This window comes from Phocoena phocoena, chromosome 4, assembly GCF_963924675.1.
Source record: "Phocoena phocoena chromosome 4, mPhoPho1.1, whole genome shotgun sequence".
Classification (NCBI taxonomy): domain Eukaryota; kingdom Metazoa; phylum Chordata; class Mammalia; order Artiodactyla; family Phocoenidae; genus Phocoena; species Phocoena phocoena.
The window spans coordinates 64,831,047-64,856,532 of record NC_089222.1 but is presented as its reverse complement, the minus strand read 5'-3'; the positions used below and the strand labels follow the sequence as shown (position 1 = coordinate 64,856,532).

At 49.2% G+C, this 25,486-nt stretch overlaps 1 protein-coding gene across 4 annotated transcripts in view; it reads left to right on the top strand.

Moving 5' to 3' along the window:
* The window catches only part of DGKG (diacylglycerol kinase gamma), a 165,435-nt gene that overhangs the window by 60,819 nt on the left and 79,130 nt on the right, over positions 1 to 25,486 (top strand). Inside the window, exons 11-19 of one of the 4 annotated variants that reach the window (XM_065876664.1) lie at positions 686 to 802; positions 1,779 to 1,871; positions 3,655 to 3,714; positions 6,179 to 6,258; positions 7,440 to 7,514; positions 10,095 to 10,180; positions 14,674 to 14,763; positions 16,846 to 17,006; positions 24,693 to 24,757. In XM_065876664.1, the coding sequence (XP_065732736.1) occupies positions 686 to 802; positions 1,779 to 1,871; positions 3,655 to 3,714; positions 6,179 to 6,258; positions 7,440 to 7,514; positions 10,095 to 10,180; positions 14,674 to 14,763; positions 16,846 to 17,006; positions 24,693 to 24,757 (827 nt within the window). The remainder of the gene's footprint in view (positions 1 to 685; positions 803 to 1,778; positions 1,872 to 3,654; positions 3,715 to 6,178; positions 6,259 to 7,439; positions 7,515 to 10,094; positions 10,181 to 14,673; positions 14,764 to 16,845; positions 17,007 to 24,692; positions 24,758 to 25,486) is intronic. The other 3 variants (XM_065876666.1, XM_065876665.1, XM_065876667.1) reach the window with 3 other exon arrangements.

Here is a 25,486-nt window from a genome sequence, read left to right as displayed (position 1 = left end):
GCCGGCCAGGTGGTCCTGAGGGGCTGCTAAGGCTGAGAGGCACCGGCCCATAGAAGACAGAGGGGGAAGGAATTCCCCATCAGGGGCACCCCCCCCAAGGGCCAGGACTGTGCCAGGAAGGCCCTTTCAAATGTGCTGTCTCATTGAATCCTCCCAGAAAACCCAGAGGTGGGGCATTTTATGCCAATTTCTGCAGATGAAGGACCTGAGACTCAGAGAGGTCCAGGAACTGGCCAAAGGTCACCCCGCTGCAAAGTGGAAGATCAATGACTCCAACCAGTTTTGTCTGTAGCCCAAGCCCTGCTGCGTTTCCCTGCACCCCGCTGCCTTCCAGAAAAGGGCACACACAAACACATCCCTTTGCAAAGAGTTCCAGTGACACACAGATGAACTGCAAGACGAGATGCTCAGAGGCTTGACTGCCAGAGGGGGTGAACTGTTCAAAGAGCAGGCAAAGTGGCTTTCTATCCACCTCGATTAGCATGATAGAGGTTAGGTAGGGAGTGACCACACTGGTGCAATTCAGCAAAGCAGCCTGGCATCCAGAAGTGCATCCACTAAACAGGAACCAACCCTCTCTGGCCTCCCCGCTCCGTGCGCTCCTCCCAGACCCTTCTCCTCAGGCCCAGGGCCCTGTGATGTGGTTCTGCAGCCTTCCCTGGTATCCTTCGCTTCCCTCCTGCAGGGGATGCAGCACGCGTGGGTGGAAGGGAATTCCTCTGTCAAGTGTGACTGGTGCCACAAAAGTATCAAGTGCTACCAGAGTGTCACCGCGCGGCACTGCCCGTGGTGCCGGATGACGGTGGGTTGGCGCCCAGGGCAGCCCTGCTGCTTTTCAGTGTGGTTTTTTGCTCAAGCATCCTGCCAGAGGGCAAGAGCAGAGCTACGTGGGCAAGGCTAGAGAGGGAGCCTAGAGCCCCTGTTCAGTGCCCTAAGTCTAACTGCCTCCAGTAAATCACCAAGATGCCCAGAGAGAGGGCACCCCCCAGGGCTGCTTAAGACGAAGCTGACCAGTCTGCTCTCTTTGTGGCCAGGCAGCTGTGAACAGCAGGCTGAACCATTAACTTCCTTCGCGGGGGTGTCGTCTGGGCCGGGGGCACTGACAGAGTGGGAGAGGAATTAGATACTCAGTCACCTGCATCAGAGGAAGGCATACTCCTGAGAGCAACTCCACTGCCTGGACAAGAGGCCTGTGCCCACTGCCATCATCCATGACAAATGTCCACCTTGGACACCTGGAGCTGCCTGACCTGCCTTCCAAAGCAGACTCAGTGCCGTGTCATGTCCCCTTGACTGGGTATCAGCCTCAGAAAGGACGTGTGTCAGACTGCAGAACTCTTAAAATGCAGAGGTCGAGTCATGGGGTTTACCTCCAGCCTCTCATGAGTTTGTTCAACAAGATCTCCTTCCTTCCAGTGTCTCAGAGCCTAGGGAGCAAATATCCCATGGGGGCTCTGGAATCCACGTGGGGGTGCCATACGGACAGGCCACAGGCCTGCTCGGGACCGTTTTGCTCCAGCTGCCGTAGGCAGCACTTGGTCTCCTTTCTCTGCCCACAGCAAACTTGGCACCCATAACCAAGCACAGACACCGGTACACACTACACACCACACACACACACTCTCTCTCTCTCTCTCTACTATACTGTGAAAGCCAGCAGTGCCTCAGGATTTAGAGGAGCACTAGACAACCTGCCTCCCTAGTAAATTTCTAAACCCTCACACTTGACATTTCCTTGATCACCTTCACTTAACTCTCATCTTCATCTTTTCCTCCAGTTTCACCGCAAATGTGAATTGTCAACTTTGTGTGACGGTGGGGAGCTCAGAGACCATATTTTGCTGCCCACGTCAATATGCCCCATCACCCGGGTAAGTGCTGCCACCCCGATGGGGCTCTGGCTCCCCTGCAACCCCAGCTCATGTTTCAGATGCTGGCAGCATTCAGACATTCACACCCGTCCGAGGGCTCCCTCAGCAACTCTTAGGATTTGTGTTTTCAGCCCAGGTTTAAAAGAGGTCAGTGCTGCACAGTCAGATTGTCAGGGAAAACTTCCCTGACTAAAATGATTCCAACCGCTGGCCACCCAGAATGCTCTGAAATGGCCCAGCAAGGAAAGCGCATTCATTCTAAGCACCTTGCAGGCAGATCGCATATATGGAACCTCAGTCAACACCTGTGCACAGCTAGGCTTCCCAGCCCTCCCTTAACCCTGTCACTCTGTCTCCTGTGTCCAAACATGGACCTCCCTCTGCCTTGAAGATTTCCACCTGGGTGTCAACAGCCCTTCTTGGAAATGAAAGATGCAAACTTAAACTCTATTTATCCCCATCTGAAACTTTCTCTGTCTCCTGTGTTGAAGACCCCTCTTTCAAGCCAAGCACCAAACACCTTAACTGTTCTCTTTCCATGTTAAAGATGCTGCTGAGTTCCACTGATTCCTCACATCTCACCCTGGACTTGACCATCTTCTTTCTTATTAAAAACTAAAGAAAAAAACCCACCACAGGGCTTCCCTGGTGGCGCAGTGGTTGGGAGTCCGCCTGCCGATGCAGGGGACGCGGGTTCGTGCCCCGGTCCGGGAAGATCCCACATGCCGCGGAGCGGCTGGACCCGTGGGCCATGGCCGCTGGGCCTGCGCGTCCGGGGCCTGTGCTCCGCAACGGGAGAGGCCACGGCAGTGAGAGGCCCGCGTACCGCAAAAAAAAAAAAAAAAAAAAACCCACCACTTTAAAAACTATTTGGCAGTATCTACTAAGTTGGAAATACACAAACTCTATGACTCAACAGTTGCCCTCCTGTGAGAAATACGAGCCTTTATTCCACCAGAAGACATGTCCGGGAATGTTCCTATCAACTTTATTCATAACAGTCAGGCACTGGAAACAAGCTAAATGACCACTGACGAGAGAATAGGTAAATAAGTTGAGGCAGATTAGTATAATGGAATACTGCATTGCAATAAAAAACAACCATGCTTAGATGCAAAAATATGGATAATCCCCAAAATATAATGCTGAACAAAAGGACCTAGACTCAGAAAAGATATGGTCTATGATTCCATTGATATGAAATTCAAAAGCCAGGCAAAACCAATAAGGTGTCAGGAGTCACAACAGAATTATGCCAGAAGAGGCAGTAGTTACGAGGGCATATACGTATGCAGAAATTCACAGAGCTGTAGATTTAAATTTGAGCGTTTTACTATATGTGACATTAAACCTCAATGAAATGAATAATAAACAGTGAAAAAACAAACAAACGAAATAGGACATATGACTTAGTATTACATCATTTAGGTAGTGCTTAACAGAGAAACCAGATCTGAGACCTTGCTTCTCAAAGCTCAGGCTTCCAAATCAACAAAGTAGATTTATGCCCATTTCAGTGTTTCCTCTGAAACACTGTGTCCCTTCCAGTGCCTCGAAGTTAAAGTCAGGGCAAGTGATGACAACTGCCTGGAGAGTCCTTGAGAAATCCAAAGGGAACATTTCTTTTTTTACGTCCAAAGTCCCACTTTGAAAAACTCCTCCCTACACTATATTGGTTTTCTATTCTCTTCCTTTATATTAACCATTTGTTTTTCTTCTGATTTCCTTTTTTGTAGTAGGCATTTTTTTTTCAAAAGATGCTTGTCTTTCCTCTCTTTTATAGGACAGGCAAGATGGGAAGTCTGATGGTAGCATGTCAGCCAAGGATGAACTTGTAACACAGGTACCTCGGCAAGCCCCAAATCTACTCACTCGTTCTAAGCTGGTCCAAGGCTGTGGAGGGGGGAACAGGATTTGGCTTCTAGAGAAACACATCTCAACATCTGCTTTCTTATCTGATTGATTATATCACACAGGACACCATATTTCCAGCCTCTGGGGTTACCTTTGACAACCACACTGTAGGCAAATGGTGCGAAGGGAGGTTGGTTGATCCCGTGGCTGGCCGAACTGGCTTTATCACCTTTTTAGGAACACAATGCATAAAACTTCATTATGCATACTCCCTGAATAATAACAAGAATGTGGCTTAAAGATAGACAATTAGGTTTTCCAGGACTGCCAAGCTGTCTGCAGAATGTGATCTGCCAGAACAGAGTTAACTAGATCCAAAAGTTCTTCTTCATCCTTAAACGTGTATTTCAGAACTCATTTTTTTAGCTGGATTCACCAATGAACTTCTCTTTGTGCCTTTCACAAAGTTCCAGGGAATGCAGGAAAGGCAGCCTGGTGAGGTAGAACAAGTACCAGAAAAGGAAATAGCACACTGGGGCCTTCTCCTCTGCCTCTGAACCTTAAGTTTCCTTGTTTGAAAGGGGGCATAGCAATCCCTGCACTGCCCACCTCCCATAGATGCTCCAAGATTCAATGAGAACATGTAGATGAGTGTAAAACATAAGCAATGGTGCTTAGTGTGGGAAAGCTCTAGACACCTTGAAAGGGAGAAAGTCAGATGGAGCACACACACACACACACACACACACACACACACACACACACTGCAGGTATGTCAGTTGTTTACAGCTGGCATCTATCTGGTTATCCTGCATCTGTTCTGATTGGGCAGTGCCCATGCTGTACAGGTTGTTAAACATTTTGAATACCACCCCCAGAGATAAAGAATTACTCCTTAAGCTCCAAGATGCTTCTGGGTTTCACACAAATAATCACCCTTGGCAGATGAGAAAATTCCCAAAATTTATAAAGGATGCTGCTGTCCATTTCAAACAATATGGCCCTGTGTTTGGTGAATTTTTAGCATGCAATCTGGAAAAGTAGGCATTAGATAGTGAATACGGAGCAAAGCTGCATCTCTATCGGTGTGTCTTTCTGCTGAAGATAACAAGTATTTATCGAGTACCCACTCTTGTATCTGGGGCAGTGGGGCCCTTGGTAGAAAGGTTATACACACACATGCCCTGCTCCTGAGGCATTAAAATCCGTTTGATGTTTTGTGATATTTACCTGAGAAAATAAAAAATAAAGACATATACAAATAAATGACAACAAAAGAAACCCAGAAGATATTATTGGGTTGGCCAAAAAGTTGGTTCTGGTTTTTCATAAGACCTTATGGAAAATCCCAAATGAACTTTTTGGCCAAACCAATATATGCTTCAAGTGCGATAGTTTTCGTTGCAATGATCAAGGAAAACATAGAGGAAGGAGCTCTTGAATTGGGCCCTGAGAATGAGGAGTTCTTTTTTAAGAGGCTGCAAAGAAGGAAGTGGGCATTTCAGGAGGAGAAGAAACCAGTGTGAGCAGCCCCAAAGGGTGGGAATTAACTCCCTAGAAGGTACGAGCCAGGCTTGGCTGGAACGGCTGTGAAGGTTAGAGTAATTAAGAGAGAACAGTAGATTGGGGCTGCACTTAAATGCCTTGCATGCCGGCTTAGGAGATCTGGATTTTATCCTCTGGGTAATGAGACGTCTTTAAAGGTTTCTAGTGATGTCCTGGGAAGGAACTACATGGAGGCAGCATACAGGGCTTCCCCTGAGGTGGGCAAGGCCCGAGCAGTGTGGGCACTGTGGCAGCTGCCGGAGATAAAGAGACATTCCAGGGAAAGAATTGGCAGGACAGGGTCTTCCCTGTATGACTGGATGAATAATAACAGTAGCCAGGAGAGAGGGCCAGTTTTGTGGGGAAAGAAGATAGGTCAGGTTTGGAGCGTGTTCTGGTGAGACGTCTGGCTGAATGTACCCCCTGGACAGTGAGAAATGTGGAACCAGGGCTCAGGAAAATGGGGGCTGGAAATGTGGATATGGAAGGTACTGGGGTAGAAGTATAGTTAACTCCATGGCTGTTATTTTATTTGGGTGTAGGCCAGATGGCCCTGACTTTTAAGATCATAATCAGTTGTATCCCTCACAAAATCTAATCTTGTGCTGTGGGCACGATGCCACACCATTGTGAATAATTTGAAGTTGTAATGCCATTGCCCCATCTCTGATCCCAACTTCAAACGCTTGTCACCATTAACACTACTTAAAGGCCATTAGGCTGGAGACACTTAGCTGTTTAATCCCTCAGAAAACTCAGCCAGTGGACCAGCACCTTACTGCCTCCTGACCTCCTCTTCTCCATGCCTGGAACTGCTTCTCTCCCGGGAGCTGTCTTAGCTTCCACTCTCATCGCGTTCCTCCTATTGGCTGAAACAGAGCTAATTTCTTTTTCTTTTGCCTTTTAAGTATAAGATCATCCCCACCCCGGGTACCCACCCCCTGCTGGTTTTGGTGAACCCCAAGAGTGGAGGGAGACAAGGAGAAAGGTATGTTCTCTTCTTTTTCGAGATGGAGAGGCTAGGCCAACTGTAACCAAGTGGGCTGTGGACATGGCAGACCTGTGGTCCAATCCCAACCCTACCACAGACCGCTTGATGACCTGGTCCAAGGGACTTAATGTCCTTGTGCCTTGGTTTCCTCCTCTGTAAAACGGAGGTAATAATCGTTTCTCCTCCCACAGGGGTTTCGTGAACATTAAAATAGACACAGTGCTAGCCTAGGGCCTGTCACGTGGGCCATTATTATGGTTCCCAGAATCAGACCAAGTTCTGAGACGTCAGTTAACTTCCCAGCCTTGCAAGTCTTTTCTTGATTTAAGAGACGTGGCAGAGGCACCTGGTTGAGACCTCCTGTCCTATCCCACCCTTGAGAAAGCAGGGCACCCGTCTCATCAGTGAAGGAAACGCCCAGTCAGTGGGAAGCCCCAAGAGAAGGGGAGGGGAGGGGTGGCAAGGGGCAGAGCAGCTCTGCCTCCCAGTGTTCAGCTCTGGGGCGGTGAACAGATGGCAGGGTGATCTGGAATCCAGGTTTTAAAAAATAATAAGCAGGGTTTAAGCAAGAATTATGAGAGTCCCCACCCCAGTCCTAGGGGCAGAGCACCCCTCCTGAACTGACCTGATTAGCCTCAAGCTGGAGCCTTGAAACCAAGCCTAGATGTGGTCACTGCCCCCAGCCCTCCTCTGCCCCAACCCCACGTGCTGCGTGTCCTCCTGATCCCAGGGTTTGGGGAACCTTTCCATAGAGGGTCCCTTGGTGCCTTTGTCTAGCCCACAAAGAGCAGAATCATTCTACCTAGAACATACGGAACATTTGGGAGAAGGTCTCCATGAAGGAGAAAGCTTTAGGAGAATGGAAATTCTGTTCTCCGGGTTGCTCTGTCCTGTCCTCTGTGCAAGGGGTGCTACTCCTGGGGTTGGAGACTAGAGTGCTGGATGGTGGGGAAGACCTTGAAATGGGGTGAGGGCATGGGTGAGGCCAGCCAGACCTGGGACTTCAGGGTCTGCAGGGCCTGCATGCACTCTTCTCCCCTCTTGGGTATAAATGCACCCACGTTCCCACCATCAATGGGCTGCAGAGGTACTTGTCCTCCTGTGACTTCTCACAATGACATTCCCCTTCTCTCTCTCAGTCTCTCTTTCTCTCTCTCTCTTTCTTTTTTTTTCCATAGAATTCTTCGGAAATTCCACTATCTGCTCAACCCCAAACAAGTTTTCAACCTGGACAATGGGGGGCCTACTCCAGGGTATGGAGATACGATCTTTACTTCTTATTTCTCCCCCACGCCCTTAGATCTCTAAAGAAGCTAGCTTTTGGGGGTCACGTTTTTTTTTTGTCTCTTTCATCGGTGGACTTGTCCTTCTTGCCATTTCACTCCTTTTCTCTTCTTTGCCTCATATCTACTCTTACTTCCTCCTGGAGATACTCAGGACCACCCATTATGGCTAACTCTGGGAAGTAGCCTCCTGTACTTTATCCCAGAAAAAGTTGTTGATTTTGTAAGAGGGAGAAATTGCATATGTCATTTGTTGGCTTGACAAGAAGGGCGGGCTGGTAGATTACTTTAACTTATTTGCAAGGCCATATTAGCTGGTATCTTCATACTGAATTATCAGGGAGAAGGAAAGAGTTTTCTTACCACTGTCTGTCTGTGTTTCAGAAATCTGTACAGCTGACTTAGAGCTCCACTGCATGTTCTGTTGTGGGGGCCTTTAAGGATCAAGACAATTGGTTGTTCAATGAAATCACTTTTTTCCTGAATCATCCAAGTTAGACGTTGTTAAGCTCCTCCTGGCCTTTCTCCTCCTGTCATTTGCCTATTGGCCATTTCCCTGCTCATCAGCAAAGTGTCAAGGAGACGGGGAACGATGAGAGGAGACAAGGCAGCCCCTCTGCAGCTCAACCCAAGGTCTACGGGAGGAGCTGGTCCTTGTGCTGGTGGCGGACATGATGAGCCCTGTAATCAGAGGCCCCTCCAGCATTAGGGCTGGAAGGTACCCAGAGACTGGTACCTTCTTACCAGCCAGAGACAGTGCACTAGAGACATCTGCCAGCCAGCCCAAAGCTATCTCAGTGCCAGGTCCTCAGACTTGCACCTGCTAGGCTGGGCTTTCCAACACACAGCTGCTTTGCCCAACATCTGAACCTGCATTTCTACTCTGGGCTCAGCGAGACCTTAATAGGGGCTGGAGTAAGGACTCTAAAAAGGAACTCTGTCCCTGTCTTTGGTTTGACACAAGGCTATTATTAATGGCAGCGTTGGTGCAAGACCCACTAAAGGGGAAAGAAACGTGAATGTAGATTCAGCACCTCTGCCGTGACTTACCTGTAAAACTAACTTCAAAATAGAGCCCACCCGTACAGCTGCGCGTACCATCACGGTCACCATGGTTGCCAGTTACTGCTCCCTTGTGACTTGTGACTGAGCAGCAGCCCACAAATACCTTTACCAGCCGGCTCTCTTTTAGGGCATTTTAATACTTGAATACAGACAGTGCTCACTTAACTGCATCTATTCTCAATTGGTTTTGCCCAGGATGACAAGCCTGGTGGCTACTTCTAGAGCCACTGTGCCCTGAGTATCTCTCTGTGCTGTACATGTCAGCCTGTAATGAGACAGGCTGTCTAGCTGAAGGGAGCCTCCATTAAGAGCCCACTTCATACAGGAGAGCAGAGTTCTGCAAGAGAAAGAGAGGGAAGGGGATGTTAATTTGCCCATGCATACATTGGTGACTCAGAAGGGGTCTTCTCAGATCACCATGCAGGGCAAAGAGGAAATACTGAGCTTCAGCTTCTCAAGCTCCACCTCAAGGCCTCCACAGGTCATGTCTGTACTAAAGCAGAGGTTCTTAACCTTTTTTGCACCAGGAACCTATTTGGCAGTCTGATGAAGTCTACGGACCACTTCTTAATATTAAGATAATATTTTTTAATGTATAAAATGAAATACATAGGAGTAACAGGGAAACTCATTAAATTGAAAAGAACAGTTATCAAAAGGTTAAAAAACAAATTTGTGATAGGAGAATATATGTGATTTACTAAGACATTATATACCAAATTCCAGAGACAGGTCTAATAGCTATTGTAAATTAAAAGCAGCAATGAGCAGAAGTGATATAAAATATCTGCCACAGCTGTAGTAAAACATCAAAATACCTGTGATTTCGGCCGCTTAACAAAGTCACAGGTATTGTTAATACCTCTGTGATTTGTGGCCTATATACATAATTGAAGGAAATGCTAATTTTCACTTAGAGCTTTAGGGAAGTTAAGAGTGGAACATTTTCTTCCAGTTCGTGGCCCTCTGGCTTCTACTCCCAGACCCCTTAGATATGCGCTTCAGGTTAAGAGCCCTGCTCTAAAGGGTTAAGACCCCCGAGGGGAGATGGTGCTCACTCCACTTAGGTCTGGGTGGGATGAGGATCCAGCCAGCTCAGTGCATCTGACTTAAAGGGGAGGTCGTGAGGACAGAGCAGGTGAGAGAGCTGGAGAGGAGTCAGAATGCTGGGGGTTAGTTGTATCAGTGCCAAAATAAGGAAACTGTGGACTCCTCTGCCTAAATCATAGAGAATTTCTAGAAAACCATTTTCTGTGTTGAATGTTGAGTCAGCATCTCCTCATACAAAGATGGCTCCATGGGATTCATACTCAATGGCATTGCTTAGTTAAGTTCTGGTTTCATAACATTAAGTGACCCTTTCAACCCCAAAAGGAATCAAGGTCATAATATACTCCCAGGGAAGGGAGCGGTCGGGGGACTCTGACTCAAGGAGTGTCAAAGGTCAGCCTGTAAACAAAACCATTTTGGCCTTTCTACTTCCAGACTCAACTTTTTCCGTGATACTCCAGACTTCCGTGTCTTGGCCTGCGGAGGAGATGGGACAGTTGGCTGGATTTTGGATTGCATTGGTAAGAATGGGCTGGAAGGGCTTTTGCAGTTGACTTAAAATAAATATATTTAAAGTCAGAGGAAAGCAATCAACAAGAAAGAGAAACGGAGCCATGTTTTGTTCATCCTTGTTTCTACTCTTGGACCAGTGCTTGCCTAAATATCTGCTCTGGGTGGAAAAAAGAATAAAAGAAGATAATGGAAGGATTCCCACTGGTGCAGATGTAACAGCTTAGTTTCAGGCCTTGCGTCATAAATAGCTGTCATGGCCGGGGTTTAGGCAGTTGCAGTACAGGCCAGATCGGGGGTTGCGGGGAAAAGGAGTAGGGCTGGGACTCCAGGCAGGTCCAGGGTGCTGGATAAAGGCCAAAGAACTAAGCACTGATGCGTAGCCCGGGGCAAGACACCTTGAGAGGAACACCTGCAGCTGGAGCCCAGAAAGCACACCTAGAAAGCACAGATGAGTGCAAGCAAAGAAGCGCCACGGTGGGCTGTGTCCAATAGGCCGAGATCCAAAAGGCTATAGGGAGGGTAGGGAGGGCCCAGGCTGGGTATCGGGAGGCCTGGGTCTAGTCCAGCTCTGCCTGGATCTGTGGGTCCTTGGACACAGCACCACCAGTAAATGGTGGAGAATGATTCTGAAATTCTCGGACAAGGGGTATATTCAAGATCTAACCCTGGAGCACCCAGATGAACACTGGGACATGGGACATAAGCATAGGAAAGCAGCCAGGGGTATTGCTGGGGAGGGCGGTCATCAAAGTCCGAGATGACCCAGAGCAACAAGCCCTGCGCTGCTTTGGTCTTTTCGTCCTTCATTCCCCAAATCCTAGCTGTGCACCTCCAGATGCCCAGCGCCCCTCAAGGACAAATATCCCACCCTCACGGAGTTTCCTTTCTAGAGGGAAGAGACAGGCAATAAACAAAGAAATAAGTGAAACATACAGTGTGTTGGAAGGTGATAAAAAACAGCAGAAAAGGGGGAAAGGGAGCTCGGCGGAGGGAGTGGGGTTGCAATCTAAGACCAGGTGGTTCCGAAGGTCGTGAGGAGCCGATGACATTTGCATGGAGACCTGGAGGAGGGTGAGCCTTGCGGATACCTGAGGGTGGAAGGAACAGCAAATACAAAGGCCCTGAGGAAGGAGCAGGCCAGGCTGCCAAAGGCAGTGGGAAGGCTGCAGACCGTGCCTGGCGTGTAGTGCGTGAGGGTAGAGTGGCAGGGGATAAAGCAGAGATAATGCAGGACCAAGTCACTAGGACATGTAGGACATTATACGGAATGTGGCTTTCATACCGGGAAGGTCCCAAGATGCTGGATGGTTTTCAGCAAAGCAGGGACACAACAGATTACAGAAACAGAAAAGGGTGGAAGCTGGCAGACCAGTTAGGAGGCTTCTGCAGTAATCCAAGGAGGGGGACTGTGCCATGGACCACAGTAGTGACAGAGGAGGTGGTGAGAAGGAGTCAGATATCTTTTGAAGGTGGAGCCTGCAAGATGTGCCGACAGACTTCATGTGGGAGATGAGGGAAAGGAAGGAGTCAAGGATGGGCCAGGATAGACCCTGAACAGGGTGGAGAGGCCTGGGCCCCCAGGGGTCGTAAGCAGACCACCTGGAGGAGGGGGGACCGGCACCCCGCACACCTGCCACATCTACTCCCCCACAGGCACTTTGGTTTCCATGGACACAGCCCTGCCAAGCAGCCACCCACGCTCTCCTGTCACCTCGGGCTCTGGAGTTGTTTGTGGGAGGAGGGAGGCGTCCTCTGGGAGCCAAGGAAGGAGAAGCTGATCAGCAGGGGGTGGATGGCTGCAGTACCTGGAGCTGCTCGCACGGGTCCCTCTCCATCGGGAAGGAGAAAGTAGGCTTTGCTGATAAGTTTTATAAAATTCAGCTGCAGGGGACACAGGTGATATACGCTGCCCAGAACAGGAAGGTCATGTGAGGTGATCTGCTTTTTCACAGGTTAGTGGCCCAAAGATGAAAAAACAAGGGTAAAAGGAGTAACTGCACAGTTTTCATTCATTCAAGAGAGAGAGGCTGAAGCCCTTGTTCTGAGCTCTCTGCCACCCCATTTCGGTCCCCTCTCTGATGTGCTGTCCTGCTACAGCCAGAGTGGTCATTCCTGAATGTCAGTGGGGTTGTGATGTGTGCAGAGCACATCAGTGGCTTCCCAGGATTCTTAAATAAAGATAAAAGCTCTTCAGATGCTCCACAGGGCCCTAAGTGGTCTAGCAACTGCCCAGCCAGCCTCATTTCCTACCGCCATCCTCTCCCTCTAGACCCAGACACCCAGTCCCTCTCTCAGACCCTTGAAGGCACCAGTGTCCCTTCTACCACAGGACCTGTCTGTTCTGCTCCCCTGGCCTTTGCTTGGTCTGCGTCTACTTCAGATTTCAGCTAAAGTGTGGCTTTCTCAGGGAAGCCTTCCCTGATAACTCATTACAGGACCACACTGCTTTCCTTCCCAGTATGAATCTGAAATTATGCATCATTTCTATGAAGACCTTGTTCATAGCTGTCTCTCCCTCTCAACTGTAGGTACCATGAGAGCTGGAGCCATGGCTTTTTTGCCTGCTATTAGAGCCAGAGCACCTAACACGGCACCTAGGCCTTCAGTAAATATGTGTGGAGATACTATGGTGAATGAGATATAGTTCCCCCAGGGAGGTTACAGGGCATCTGGGGAACAAACAAGTAGTCAGTTACAAGACAGTGTGATGAGATCGCCCCTGGTACTAAAGAAACACTCTGGAGAGGAACCAGGTCCAGACTAGGGCAACCAGGGAGGGCTCTGTGTTGAGCAACAGAGAGCTTGTGGTTTAAGGCCCTGAAAGCACTTCAGCAAGGTTGACATGTCGAGTGGGAGGCAGGACATGAGAAGGATGAGGCTAGAGAGAAGGGCAGAGCCAGGAAGGGCTTTGCTGCGTGCTAAGGGGTGGTGGGAGCCATGGCAGAAGGGAAAGCAGTGGACTAGTGTGATCAGGCTCATGGTTCAAGGATTTCCTGCCTGGGTAGAAGTGTGGAGAACACACTGGAGGCTGAGAAGGCAGAGGGGAGGCTGCTGCAGCAATAGCAGTGGGAAGGAATCATACCGTACCAGAACTCAGCCATCACCACGGGATGGAGAGGAGAGATTGCTTGGAGAGCTATTAAGGGGATAGCATATAGAAATTGACGTGTAAATGGATGTGGGACAGCATATAGAAATCGGTGTGTGAAGGAAAAATCTAGAATGACATCCATGTTTCTAGCCTCAGCACTGTGAGGATGGTTGATCTGCTGGGATGGGAACCACAGAAGAAGGGGCAGACCTAAGCAAACAAGGGCCTTCCAGGCAAAGGGAAGAGCACATGCAAAGGCAGGGAGGCATAAACATGGACTGTGTGTTCTGGGAAGATGAGAGAGTCCACTGATTTACTCCATCTCAGCCCTCTTGGTGGTAGTCTCAGCCCTGAGTCTTGCCTAAGCTCAGCCACTTCCGGCATGAGTCTGATTACCTGGGGCATCTATGAACACCTGTTCTGCTGGGGCAGCCCTAGCATGAGCTTCACGCAGGATGCTGATTCTTGCATCACTCCCCACTCAACCCCCAGCCATGCTTCCCAAGCACATCCCTCACATCCTCCCCCGGCACCTGGTGCACTGAGGTTTATGTAAGTGGTGTCCTCCGGAGCCCAGTGGGTGTCTGGCTTCCTTCAACTTTTCCAGCTCAGCCAGCATGCTACAGACAGGTTAAAACATACGTGTTCTGATGTGCTTTCTCTAACAGTTCAGTCTGATGCTCCTTTACAACCATCATGGGAGACAGGATCAGGAACCGGTGTGTTTGCAGGTCTGGGAGGTGGTGGAAGTGGCAGACTGGTACCCGGGTGCCAAATAACACCTGGGGGTTTTGCTTATTAGACACAGTGTTATTTTTAAGCTTCTGAGCCTGAATGACTTGAGGCGAGGCATCTTCAGTTTTCCAAGTGCCCCACCATTTTCTGATATCTCAGACCCACCTGTTTTACTATTCACGCACCTGCCTGGCCTCTGAAGAAAGGAGGAGCATGGACTTGGAGCCACAGAGATCTGGGTTTGGATCCTGGCTATGGAATGACTTTCTCTCTGTGAACCTCCATTTCTTCATCCATGAGAATGATAATACCTTGCAGGGTCTGTCTGAGGGATAAATGGGGTAAATGCTACTTATCATTAAAGATTAAAACTGTGCAAACTAATGTTTTTGAGCTATATGCTTTCACCCCAAAGGAAAGAATTAGGATGAAATGAGGATAAACAGGTGAAAGTTACAGGGAGACAGATTTAACTCAATTTGAAAGATTCCTTTGCAGTGGTTAACACACTGCAGATGGAAAAGATGGCTTTAGGAAGTAGTGAGTTCCCCATCAGGAGAAGAATTCAAACAGTGCTATGGAGGGCTTCAAGCATTAGATCAGGGATAACTAGACAACTTGAGCCTTCTATAATCACATGGCATATGGTTCTCTCTTCCTCCTCATGGGTTGCAGATAAGGCCAACTTCGCAAAGCATCCACCCGTGGCTGTCCTGCCTCTTGGAACGGGAAATGACCTGGCCCGCTGTCTCCGCTGGGGAGGGGGTGAGTCTGCATGGGAGCGGCCTTACCCTGGAGACGAGTGCTCCAATCTACAGGGAGGCTCTGCAGAGCTAGGCTGAACTTCCCTCTTAGGGATCACATTCCACGGAGTAATACTCAACTCTGGGATCATCTCTACTCCACACTTTTTCTTTAACCTCCATTCCATGCCGACGCCTGTGTCTACCCCTCACTAGATTTACTGTCAGCCTGAAACTCAGCTTCGAGTCTGCCTCCCCCAGTAGAACAAGTCAACTTCAGGGTAGAATCTCCTTTGCCTCCCCTCCAGGGTTCATCCCAGTAGGGCTCACTTAGGGATTTTTCTGCATGAAATTCTCCCTCTCCAAATTATTGATCTTCTGAATTAGGATTCAGAATGCAGACCGAAAAGCCACTTCGCCAGCTACTAGGGGCGTCCAGATCATCTTAGGGCCCCATGGCCAGGGGCCCTCATTTTGAAATTCACCGAAGGGGGAACTCAGAGTGGTAGCCAGCTCACAGTGCAATGGGCAGAAGCTAAGGAGAACCTTGCAAACTGCAACAGCCCCTGTGGAGCTGGGCGTGCTCCAGAGAGTGGAGAGGTTCAGGTCAGCACACGGAACAGACAGGTCAGCCTAGCAGGCAGAATTGGGGTGAGACTCCACGTGGCAGATCAATTCCGAGCGTGATCCAAGACCAGGCCAGCAGCGGTCAGTGTGCGTGCTTGGAGGGCAGGGGCAGAGCAAGCAGGAGCCAGCCCTAGAAGGAAATTGGCAGGCATGGGCAGAGCTCCCAGGGTCCTCAACCACACACTGGGCTAGGGGAGGACCCTCTGTTCAAGAGGGGACAGGCAGACTTGTAGCCCCACGCTCTGGGCATCTAGGCAGCATAGCGAGGCACACATTTCACACAGCCTTGTGCTCCCAGATAGCATCAGGGCCCTCAGCTCCCTTGTTGGTATCATTGCTGTCTCGTGAGGCATCCCCTAAGGAGCGGACTAGAGCCCTGACAACTTGAAAATACTCTTCAGGGTTGTCCCAAAGGTAAGCAGGAACACGGAAGTGTTATTTGAAAGAAAAGATTGTCTCTCCCGCTAACTTCTCACTTACAGTTCACTTGCTACATTAATTTTCTGTTGCTACTGTGTAACAGTAACAAATGATTATAAACATAGAGGCTTAACACATCCATGTATCAGCTCACAGTCCTGTAGGTCAGAAGTCCTGGAACAGCGTGACTGGGTCTTCTGCTCAGGGCCTCACAGGGTAGAATCAGGGCACGGCACAGGCTGCGCGCCTCTCTGAAGACTCTGGGGGAAGAATTTGTTTCTAAATTCATTCAGGTTGTTGGCCAAATTCAGTTCTTTGTGGTTGTAGAACTGAGGTCCCCGTCTCCTCGCTGGTTGTCAGCTGGGACCACTCTTAGATCCTAGAGGCCTCCCGTGTTCCTTGGCCGATGGATCCCTCCATCTTCAAAGCTGGCAGAAGAGAATCCCCCTTACTTCCAATCCCTCTCAAGCTTCAAATCTATTTCTTAAGGGAAAGCCCAGTCTTTCTAAGGGTGCACCTGATTAGGTCAGATCCACTCAGGATAATTGCACTTTCTTGAAGTCAGCTGTGCCATGTAATATACCAAATCATGACCGTGACTACCCCATCTTATCCACAGGTCCTGGGGGTTTGCTGGGTATATATACCCTGGGGGCAGGAAATGTGGGGACCATCTTAAAATTCTGCCTACGGTGCTGTCCATCTCCATCATGACACAGTCCTGGAACAGATCCTTAGTTCTCCCATGTGCAGCTGCCCAACCATCCAGCCCACCAATTCCCCAGGGCTCACTTCAGCTCTACAGGCCTGCCCATCTTTGGCCCGCACCCAGCCCTACCCCTGTTACTCTGGCTTCCAGATCACCCCAGCTTCTTTCTAATACTCCATATTGTCCTCTCCTTCTCTGTGGCCCAGGGAACCCGAGTGGCTCTGGCCCACAGACACACTGGGGAGTCTCCTGGCCCCAGATGCCCAAGGGGTTCCTTGCCCTGACTGTGGCATCAGCAACAGCTTAGCCTTTCTGCTCTGGGGGTAAATGCAGTGCTGTGCTCCACAGGTTATGAAGGGGGCAGCCTGACAAAAATCCTGAAGGACATTGAGCAGAGCCCCTTGGTGATGCTGGACCGCTGGCATCTGGAAGTCATCCCCAGAGAGGAGGTGGAGAATGGGGACCAGGTCCCGTACAACATCATGAACAACTACTTCTCCATCGGCGTGGTGAGTTGGCCAGGGATGGCTTTTCTGAACGGGAGACAAGTGCCCGGGTGGGCAGGAAGGGTTCTAGTCTTCCACTGTCCCCTCTGGGTCCCTATTCTTTACCTATCCCGGCTGCCCCTAGCCTCGACTCAGGTCCAGGCATCCTTGCATCTGGCCTGGGCATGGACATCCTTATGGCACCAAGCCCCGCCCATGATTATGGAGGAAGCTCCTGCCCCTATCATTCAAAAGACAGCACATTTTTCAAAAGACCTATTTACCCTTTGGATAATTTGAAGTAGTTAAAGAAAAGCGACACCAAGAAATAACCAAGGGCTGAGGTCAGAAGGAGACTCTCAGGTGAGCTTCCAGAATTGGAAATTCTGATCCTCCAGGGAAGACGTTGTCTCAAGCTGGCTCTACTGGCTTAGCTCTCAGAATTCCATCTCTCCGGTTCTCTCCCCTCATCCCAGCCCCACTCCCCACAGTCCAAGTGCTCATAAGCCTCTGGGGCATCGCCTCCTGGCTGACCCCTCAGGCTGAGCTCTGTGTTCCCCCTGGTGCTCCCACAGCCCTCTGTGCTCACCTCTGCCTTAGATTGAAGGGGTTGTTTTAATGTGCCTGTCTCAGCCCTCCTGAAACACACACACATGCACGTACACACGCACGCACCCATACACATACACACACAGACACACAGACGGTAGAAGGACAGCACCATGTTCCTCTTTCTCCCCTAGCTCCCATCACATGTAGCACAGCTCAGTTGGTTTGTTTTGTTGAACTCAGCTTCTGGTCCAAAGTGCATGGGGTGGACACTGCTGCCCAGACTGTTGGGGACAGCACTGGGGAGAAAAGTTATCGATCATTTCCATAAATAGAACTGGGGTTTGGGAGGAAGGTGAAACAAAGATACTAGCATTTATTGAGCACCTACTGTGTGCTCTCCATGGTGCTAGACTTTAGTCCTCACAGCAGTCCTGCAGGTATTATTGTCCCCACCATCCGCATGTTACAGATGAAGCCTCAGGACACCGGGCGAGGAAGTACACACACACTGTACCTTGCTCCGAAGCCAGGTTCCTTCCTTTGTGCTTCCCTGTCTTGGGAATTATGCTGCCCAGTTTCATATGCACATAAGCCCCTCCAGACCAAGACTGTGTGATCATCTCAATCATAACCTGTGCCTCTTTTGCAAATGTTGGTGGTTTAAAAAAAGGAAAGAAAAAGAGAAATGATAGGTAGCTTGAGGGAAGAGCAGGGTTAAGGAAAGGGTTTTGTTTTTTAATAAGAAAACTAAAAGGAGAACCGTGAAAGAGAAAAGGAATAATAATAATACCTTATATTTATGGGATTTAAAATTTACCATATTCACAGATATTTTGATTCTTACGATTACACTGGAGGGCAGTACTACCTCCGCTCTGTAAGTGAGGAAACAGAGGATTAGACTAAGGGATTTGCCTTCATTTTCTGACTCCCAATGCTGCCCTCTTTTTCTATTACTAAAACAGAAGAGAGAGGCATTGCTGGACCCGTGATCAGGCTCTGAGAGGATGGGGGCGCTGGACGAGAAACATACTCAGGGGTCTCTGCTGTCCTGATATGGTTTATCTCCCCAGCTCCCCTGCCCTCATGGGGGAAGACGTCTTTCCCTAGCACCCTCCAGCTCCTCCCCCAGTGACCTAGGCAGACCTCTCCCTCCTTTTCTTGGCTCAAAAGCCCCTCTACTTTGGGACCACCTGCTCAGGTTCCACTTCACGCAGTCTTCAGCTTCTGCAAATCAGACTTGACTGACAGGTCTGGTGTTCGGGGGGTCAGAGGACTTCTAGAGCACGGGCTTCCCATCTTTACGGTGTGACAGAAACTCGTGTCCTTTTTCCTAAACCAGAGGATAACTTGCTGACATGTACTGAGTACCTAATGCACACCAGGCACAGTGTCCCTATTGGTGTGTATAGCCCTTGCCCTTTTACATTTTGTAAGAAGGATCTGTAGCTTAGAAAGATAGAGACCAGTCCAAGCTGGTGAGTGATAGAGCCGGGTATCACTAGAGTCGAGTTCCAGTGCCCACCTAGCTATGGACCCTGAGCCATGCAGCCTCTGCACAGCCCTCCATCTCCATGCTGCCAAATGCAGCAGCATTGGGTGGGGAGGCGGGCCTTAAAATTTAGTGCGTGATGGCTCGCCTATACCCCACCCGTACCCTTTGTCAGAAATGCAGATTCCAGCCCTGTGACAGATCCTGATTCATATTGATTCAGTTGGTCCGGGCAAGGTCTGGGAATTTGCATTTTTAACAAGCCCCTGAGATAATTCTGATGCAGACAGTCCCAATCAAGTCCTCAGTGAGTGAAGACAACCCATTAGAACAGAGAAGGATGGTCAAAGGAAGTGGTTCTTCACAGGAGCAGAACCCACATCTGAAGTAGATGACAGAGAGAAAAGATAGAAAGGAGGGGAAAGCAGCACCTGTAAGCCACGGGCCAGAAGTGAAAGCTGAGCCGCAAGACTGGGTGATCTGCCTGGGAGCTTCTAGATGGCAGGTTACACCCACGGCTGCCTTCAGAGTCCTCAGCTGCAAGTCTTTCTTAACATGCCCAGCTCTGGCTGCCAGAAAAAACAGGATTCCTAAGGCCTTCCTGTCCATCTGTGCCAAGCGCCATATGCAAAAAATGACATTCACTTAGTATTGCTGACCAAATGGATGACCATGATGAAAAGGAAGATACAACTTCCCCTCAACTAGATAACCAAGCCCTAACCCCAAAAGCCAAAACTGAGCATGGTTTTAATTCATTCTTACAAATAAGATGGAAGTGGGTATGGGGATGGGAGGGAGGGAGGGAGGAAAAGAAGGAAAGAATACAGACTAATTGTCCCCCAAGGAAATGCATAGAGGGACTTCCCTGGCAGTCCAGTGATTAAGACTCCACGCTTCCACTTCAGGGGACTCGGGTTCTATCCCTGGTCGGGGAACTAAGATATCCCACATGCTGCATGGTTCAGCAAAAAAAAAAAAAAAGGAAATGCATAGGAACAGATTCTCCATTTCTTTCAGCGGTCAAGATATTTATTTGCCCTGGGCTGACCTATAATAATCCAATCGGTTCATCTTTCAAATTATGAAGAACTTAACAAAATCTTTCTGTTTTTTTTCATATACCTTTAGCTTGTGCGTGTTTAATATTTTATTGCAAAGCAGTGAAGAACCAGGATTGTTTTTATCTCACTGGTGTACCCTTAGCCTTGTCTCAATAAAATGCTTGCAGGGTTTGTGTGCTCACTCTTTAAAAGCTGGAAAGGGAAATTCTTGAGAAAACAAGTAGCCAACATGTAACCCTAAGAGAATCTGGGGCTGACATTTGCAGAAGCTCTTGCTCCCTATTTGACTTCCCAAACTTTGTAAGAGGAGAAGTAGTGTGTAAACCAACCCCCACTTTTACTTCCTTAAGATGATTAGAGTCGGAGTCCTTTGGCAAAGAGAGCTGCAGTCTTCGCCTCTTTTGGAGGACCTGGAATATCTCACTGATATCAGATGTCTGCTGCCCTGCACCTGTAAAGGTGGTGACAATGACCGCTGCCATGGTGTCCCTAGGTGGTAAAGAATTCACCCTGATGAGTTCACTTACTCCTCTTGGTGCCAATAGAACCCATTTAATAGATGGAGGGATAAGCAGGGCAGACTCCTGCCCTAATGAGAGAGTGACAAGGGCCTCACTGTCACCACATTCCCATCACCCACAAGACACGCCAGCTCCCCACCAACGAAGAGCTGAGATTGTTGGCCTTCTCAGCCCTGAGACCTGATAACACCCACTGGCAGGAGATTTTAAACACGGTCATTCAGGACGCTACTTCCTCTGACTTCTCTGGCCTCCTCATCCCTGCTCTTTATTTTTGGATTTGCAGAAATGTCAGGATGGCCAGGTATCAGTGACAGGAAGTTTGGGACTGCAAAATAATTCCTATGATATGTGTAATTCTGAACACCTCAAAGGCTCTGCTTTCACTGAGCCTTAACGGGATGAGTAAACAGCTAATCCCTTGAGTCAATGAAATCTATTTCTGATGCTAGGGGAACCCAGGGGCCAAGGAGAGGCCAGAGTCATTACACTAACCCACACATCATCTTCTACCTGACATTCTGTACTTATTAGACTTTAAGTTTCCACAGTGGTAGACCCATTAGGGAATTTGTCAGAAAGTCATCATTTCCCTGCAGCATTTAAATTCCTTCAGCCTCAGGTTCTTGTCTGTCACCTACGAGAGCCAGGAAGGTACTTGAACAATGGGCCGGGCCCCGCTGAGAGGTGTCTTGGACAAGCGGTCAAACTCTTTTTCATTCCCCAATCTGCTGTCATTTTTCAGAACAAGCCAAATTCCAAATAATGTGTCTTATTGTCTCCTTTCTGTTTTTTTAATCTCCATAGATTGCCAAAGTGACTTAGACCTACATTGTCCAATATGGTAGCCATTAGCCACATGTGGCTATTGTGTACCTGACATGGGGTTACTCTAAGTTGAGAGATGCTATAGTATAAAGTACACATCAAATTTCAAAAATGTAGTCTGAATGAATCTTAAATATCTCAGTGATTTTTAGATTAACTACATGTTGTAGTGATAATATTTGTGAATTGAAGTGTATTATTAAAATTCCATCTGTTTCTTTTCACTTTTTTTTTTTTTTTTTTTTTGTGGTACGTGGGCCTCTCACTGCTGTGGCCTCTCCTGTTGTGGAGCACAGGCTCCGGACGTGCAGGCTCAGTGGCCATGGCTCACGGGCCCAGCCGCTCCGCGGCATGTGGGATCCTCCCGGACCGGGGCACAAACCCGTGTCCCCTGCATCGGCAGGTGGACTCCCAACACTGCGCCACCAGGGAAGCCCTCTTTTCACTTTTTTAATGTGGCTACTAAAATTTTTTTAATTTATTTCTATTGGACGGGACTGGCCTAGACATCCAAATAGCTCAGAGTCCAAATGACTACTGCTTATATTTGGAAGGGGCACAGGCATCTTTTGTCCAACTCTGCACTTGGGAATTTTAGTTCAGGAAAGAGTAGCCATGTGCCCATACTGCTTTTATCTTCTTTTCACCCCACACCTCATAGAAAGGACCCTGGAGAATGAGGCCATCAGAAATGGGTGTGCAATTCCCACCTCCACCCCCACCGTCCGAAAAGAAGTCTCATTTTGCTGGAATTATTACAAGAAAGGGTTGGAACCATGGTAGCACTGGTTTCTAAAATTTAAATGAAGTCACTACTGAATTTAAGTACAGCCAGCTCAGGGCCTGGCACAGAGAAGCCCAGAAGAGGAGGGAGGTGAATCTTGCCTCTCTTTTTCATCCCCAGGTAGAGAACCATGGTCAGAGTCTTTGCCAGCATTGCCTTTTCAAAACCGAACAGCAAAGGACCTGCTCAACTCCCTCTGAGCACTTTGTGTATTTACCACGGATCACATTGTCAAGCTAGGAACCATATGCTTAACTAGTAATATTGTAAAGGCTGGTCTTTGTGAAAAGAAGCTTTGCAAAACCTAATTATGAAAAAGAAAAACAAAAAACAAGGATAATCGGAACTACACAGAGGACAGGGGCCTGTGCACATATCCCAGGGACATAACAGCGTCGGGGGCAGGGGACAGTGAAGTACAGATCGTGCCAGGCAACATGCGATTGCTTTCTTCTTTTCTTTCTTCTTTCTTTTTTCCTGACAGAAGAAAATTAGTGCTTCAAAAGAACACAAGTAGATGGAATGTTTTCTTGAATTCCAAAGAAGCATTTGACAGATGTTACATGAATCTTATTCAGAGTGTTCACGAAACTTGCTCAGAGGAGGGAACTGGGGCCATGAAGTGCTCCTGCCTGGAGAAGCTGTGCAGGCTGGATAGGCCCAGAGGACAGAGGCCCCCCCCCCCCCCCCCCCCCCCCGCAGGGTGTTGCATCTCTCCCACCGTTGTCCACAGGGGTGCCTAAACTTCAACTCTTGATGTGTCTTAAAAAACTAACAAAGAAATCAATAACTAGAATTTAAATGTTAAATTCCCAATACATTGTTTCAGCAAAGAGTGTTTGCCAACCATAGAATAAGCCCACATCCTTGACTTGCCCTGTCCGCCTTTCAACAGGGCCTGCTAGCTGGGTTTACTTCTCTGCCAAGTGCAAATATTACAAAAGCTCCTCTTTGCCCCCAACTTGCTTCTGGAATTTCTGTCCCCACCCTTAGCCTGTATTTTACTCCCCACACACAGCACATGCTCAAAATAAGCTTCTGCACTGAGCTACACCTCCTGATGTTAAAAAAAATTATTTTTTCAGAAATTTTCTTTTGTCGGATTTCCATATCAAGAAAAGAAATTAATATGCACTAGCTGAAAATTCACTGTGTGGAATTTGAGTTTTCTTTTAGCTACACAGTCCAGTTAATGAGTTTCTGTATCTTTTTTTCCCTGCACAAATCTGAATCAGCTCCCTTCTTCTGTCGCCACTCCCCCCACCCCCTCCCCTCCCACCCTCCCCCACACCCTCCCCCACACCCTCCCATCCCCTCTCACCCCCTCTCCTCCCACCCTCCCCCACCACCCCCCACCATTCCTAGTTCAATTAGCCTGTTTATTTCTAAAACCCACCACCTGCGCTCCGCCCCCCCCCCCCCAGATGTGCTGGGGGGAGGCCCGAGCGGCAAAGGCGGGGCGTAGCACATTCTTTTGCTGGAAAAGGAGGCCATTAACAAGGGCGGAGGACCAAATTTGAGGAAGAAAGATGAGTTCAGTTTTAGGACTGAAATTCAGGTTTGGTTCTAGAGTGGTGCACTGTGGAGACATCAGCAGCTACTAACAGCTATGAGGACTCCAGATGGCCCGTGGCATGGAGTGTAGGCTGCAGAACGGGCTCAGGGCTGTGAAGGTCTGCTCCGAGCATGGAGAGCCCGGAAGCATGGTGACATGAGCAGTATCCTAACTGTGAGTTCTGAGAAGCAGGTGGCCAAAGTGCAGCAAAGCAATGTGTGCTAATAGGAGGACAGCAGAGTGTCCCTAGAATGTGATAATGAGACTCCTTGACCTTGGGGAGAGTTGTTTCCATGGACTGATCAAGAGGCAGAAGTCAGAAGTTTAAATATATTTTTAATTATCTGCTAAGCCTGTTATCCAATGCTACCAATTCTGTCTACTGATACGGATGATTAAGAGTTAATATATAACAGCATCTACCAACATCAGTTTTCTGGTTTAGAGAGTTATGTAAGATGTTATCACTGGGGGGAGCTGGGTGAAAGGGACACAAGGACTCTCGGTACTATTTTTGCAGCTTCTTATGAATATTCCAGAATACAAAGTGTTTTTTTTAAAGAGTGAATAGGGTGAGGCATTTCCAAACACTCACACTCAGCCCCACGTGGGCTTCTGCGTTCTCACTGCTCACAGACCCAGACACACTCCCTGCCCCCAAAGGGCAGCCGCGTCCCCTTTCGCTCTCCCTGAACTCGGGCGGGTAGAGGGTGAACATTGCAGACTATAACAGGATGGGGGGCACTGGCCCCTAACCTTGGACCTGGTGTCCAGCCTCTGTGGGGGCCTCCCTGGTCTCCCCTGTGAGATCTGGGGGATTTCGGTGAGAGAGTGTGATCGCTTCCCTTCCTTCCACATTATGCAGGGTCAGGACCACTAACCAGGGATCTGCTTTCTGTCCCTTTGCCTTTCAGGATGCTTCCATCGCACACAGATTCCACGTGATGAGAGAGAAACACCCTGAAAAATTCAACAGCAGGTAAGAGGGCCCAGCGGGTGTAGCCGGGGCTGCACTGCCCACCTGCCCTGCCTACGCGGCCACCGGTCCCAGGCCTCCACCTGCTCTCACCGAAATGTTCTCGGGGCCCGGCTGCCCAGCGCTTTTCCTGCCACGTTGCCGGAAGGAGGGCTTCCATTTCCAAGAAGAAAGCAACGTCAGAAACCTGTCGCAGTCTGGTGGCCTTTCCCCTCTCAGAGGGTGGTGTGCAGAGGGAGGGCCTGGGGCCAGGAGGGAGGGCGTGGTGCGCCCGCTTTGGGGAGTCGGGGTCTGCGCTTGACTAACTGGATCCCCCTCGTGGGGCGCGCCGCTTTCTCAAAACCAACTGCTCCCAGCCCCAGCCCCTTGACTCCTCGGGTGAGGGGCTGGCAGGGGTCAGAGGCCTCAGCTTTCCCTCGTTGCAAAGAGGAGGGGGTGGCGGCTCGCGTCCCGGGCCGAGAGGGCCGAGGGGGCGGCGCCTCCGCCTCCGCCTTCCCTGCCGGCAGAGGGCAGCAGAGGGAGGCCCTGCAGAGGCGGGGAGCCCACCCGAGCCCAGCCTCAGCCCGCGCACCTGGGAAGGCAGGCTGTGAGGTCCAAAAACCAAGCATAAGAGAAAACCAGATCATTTGCAAAGTCAAACCATTCTGCCGGCGGGTAGCATATGGCCACCCTGGGATTGCTCAGTTACCTTTCTCCCTTCCTCCTTGTTCTCTTCGTGGTGGTTAATTTGCA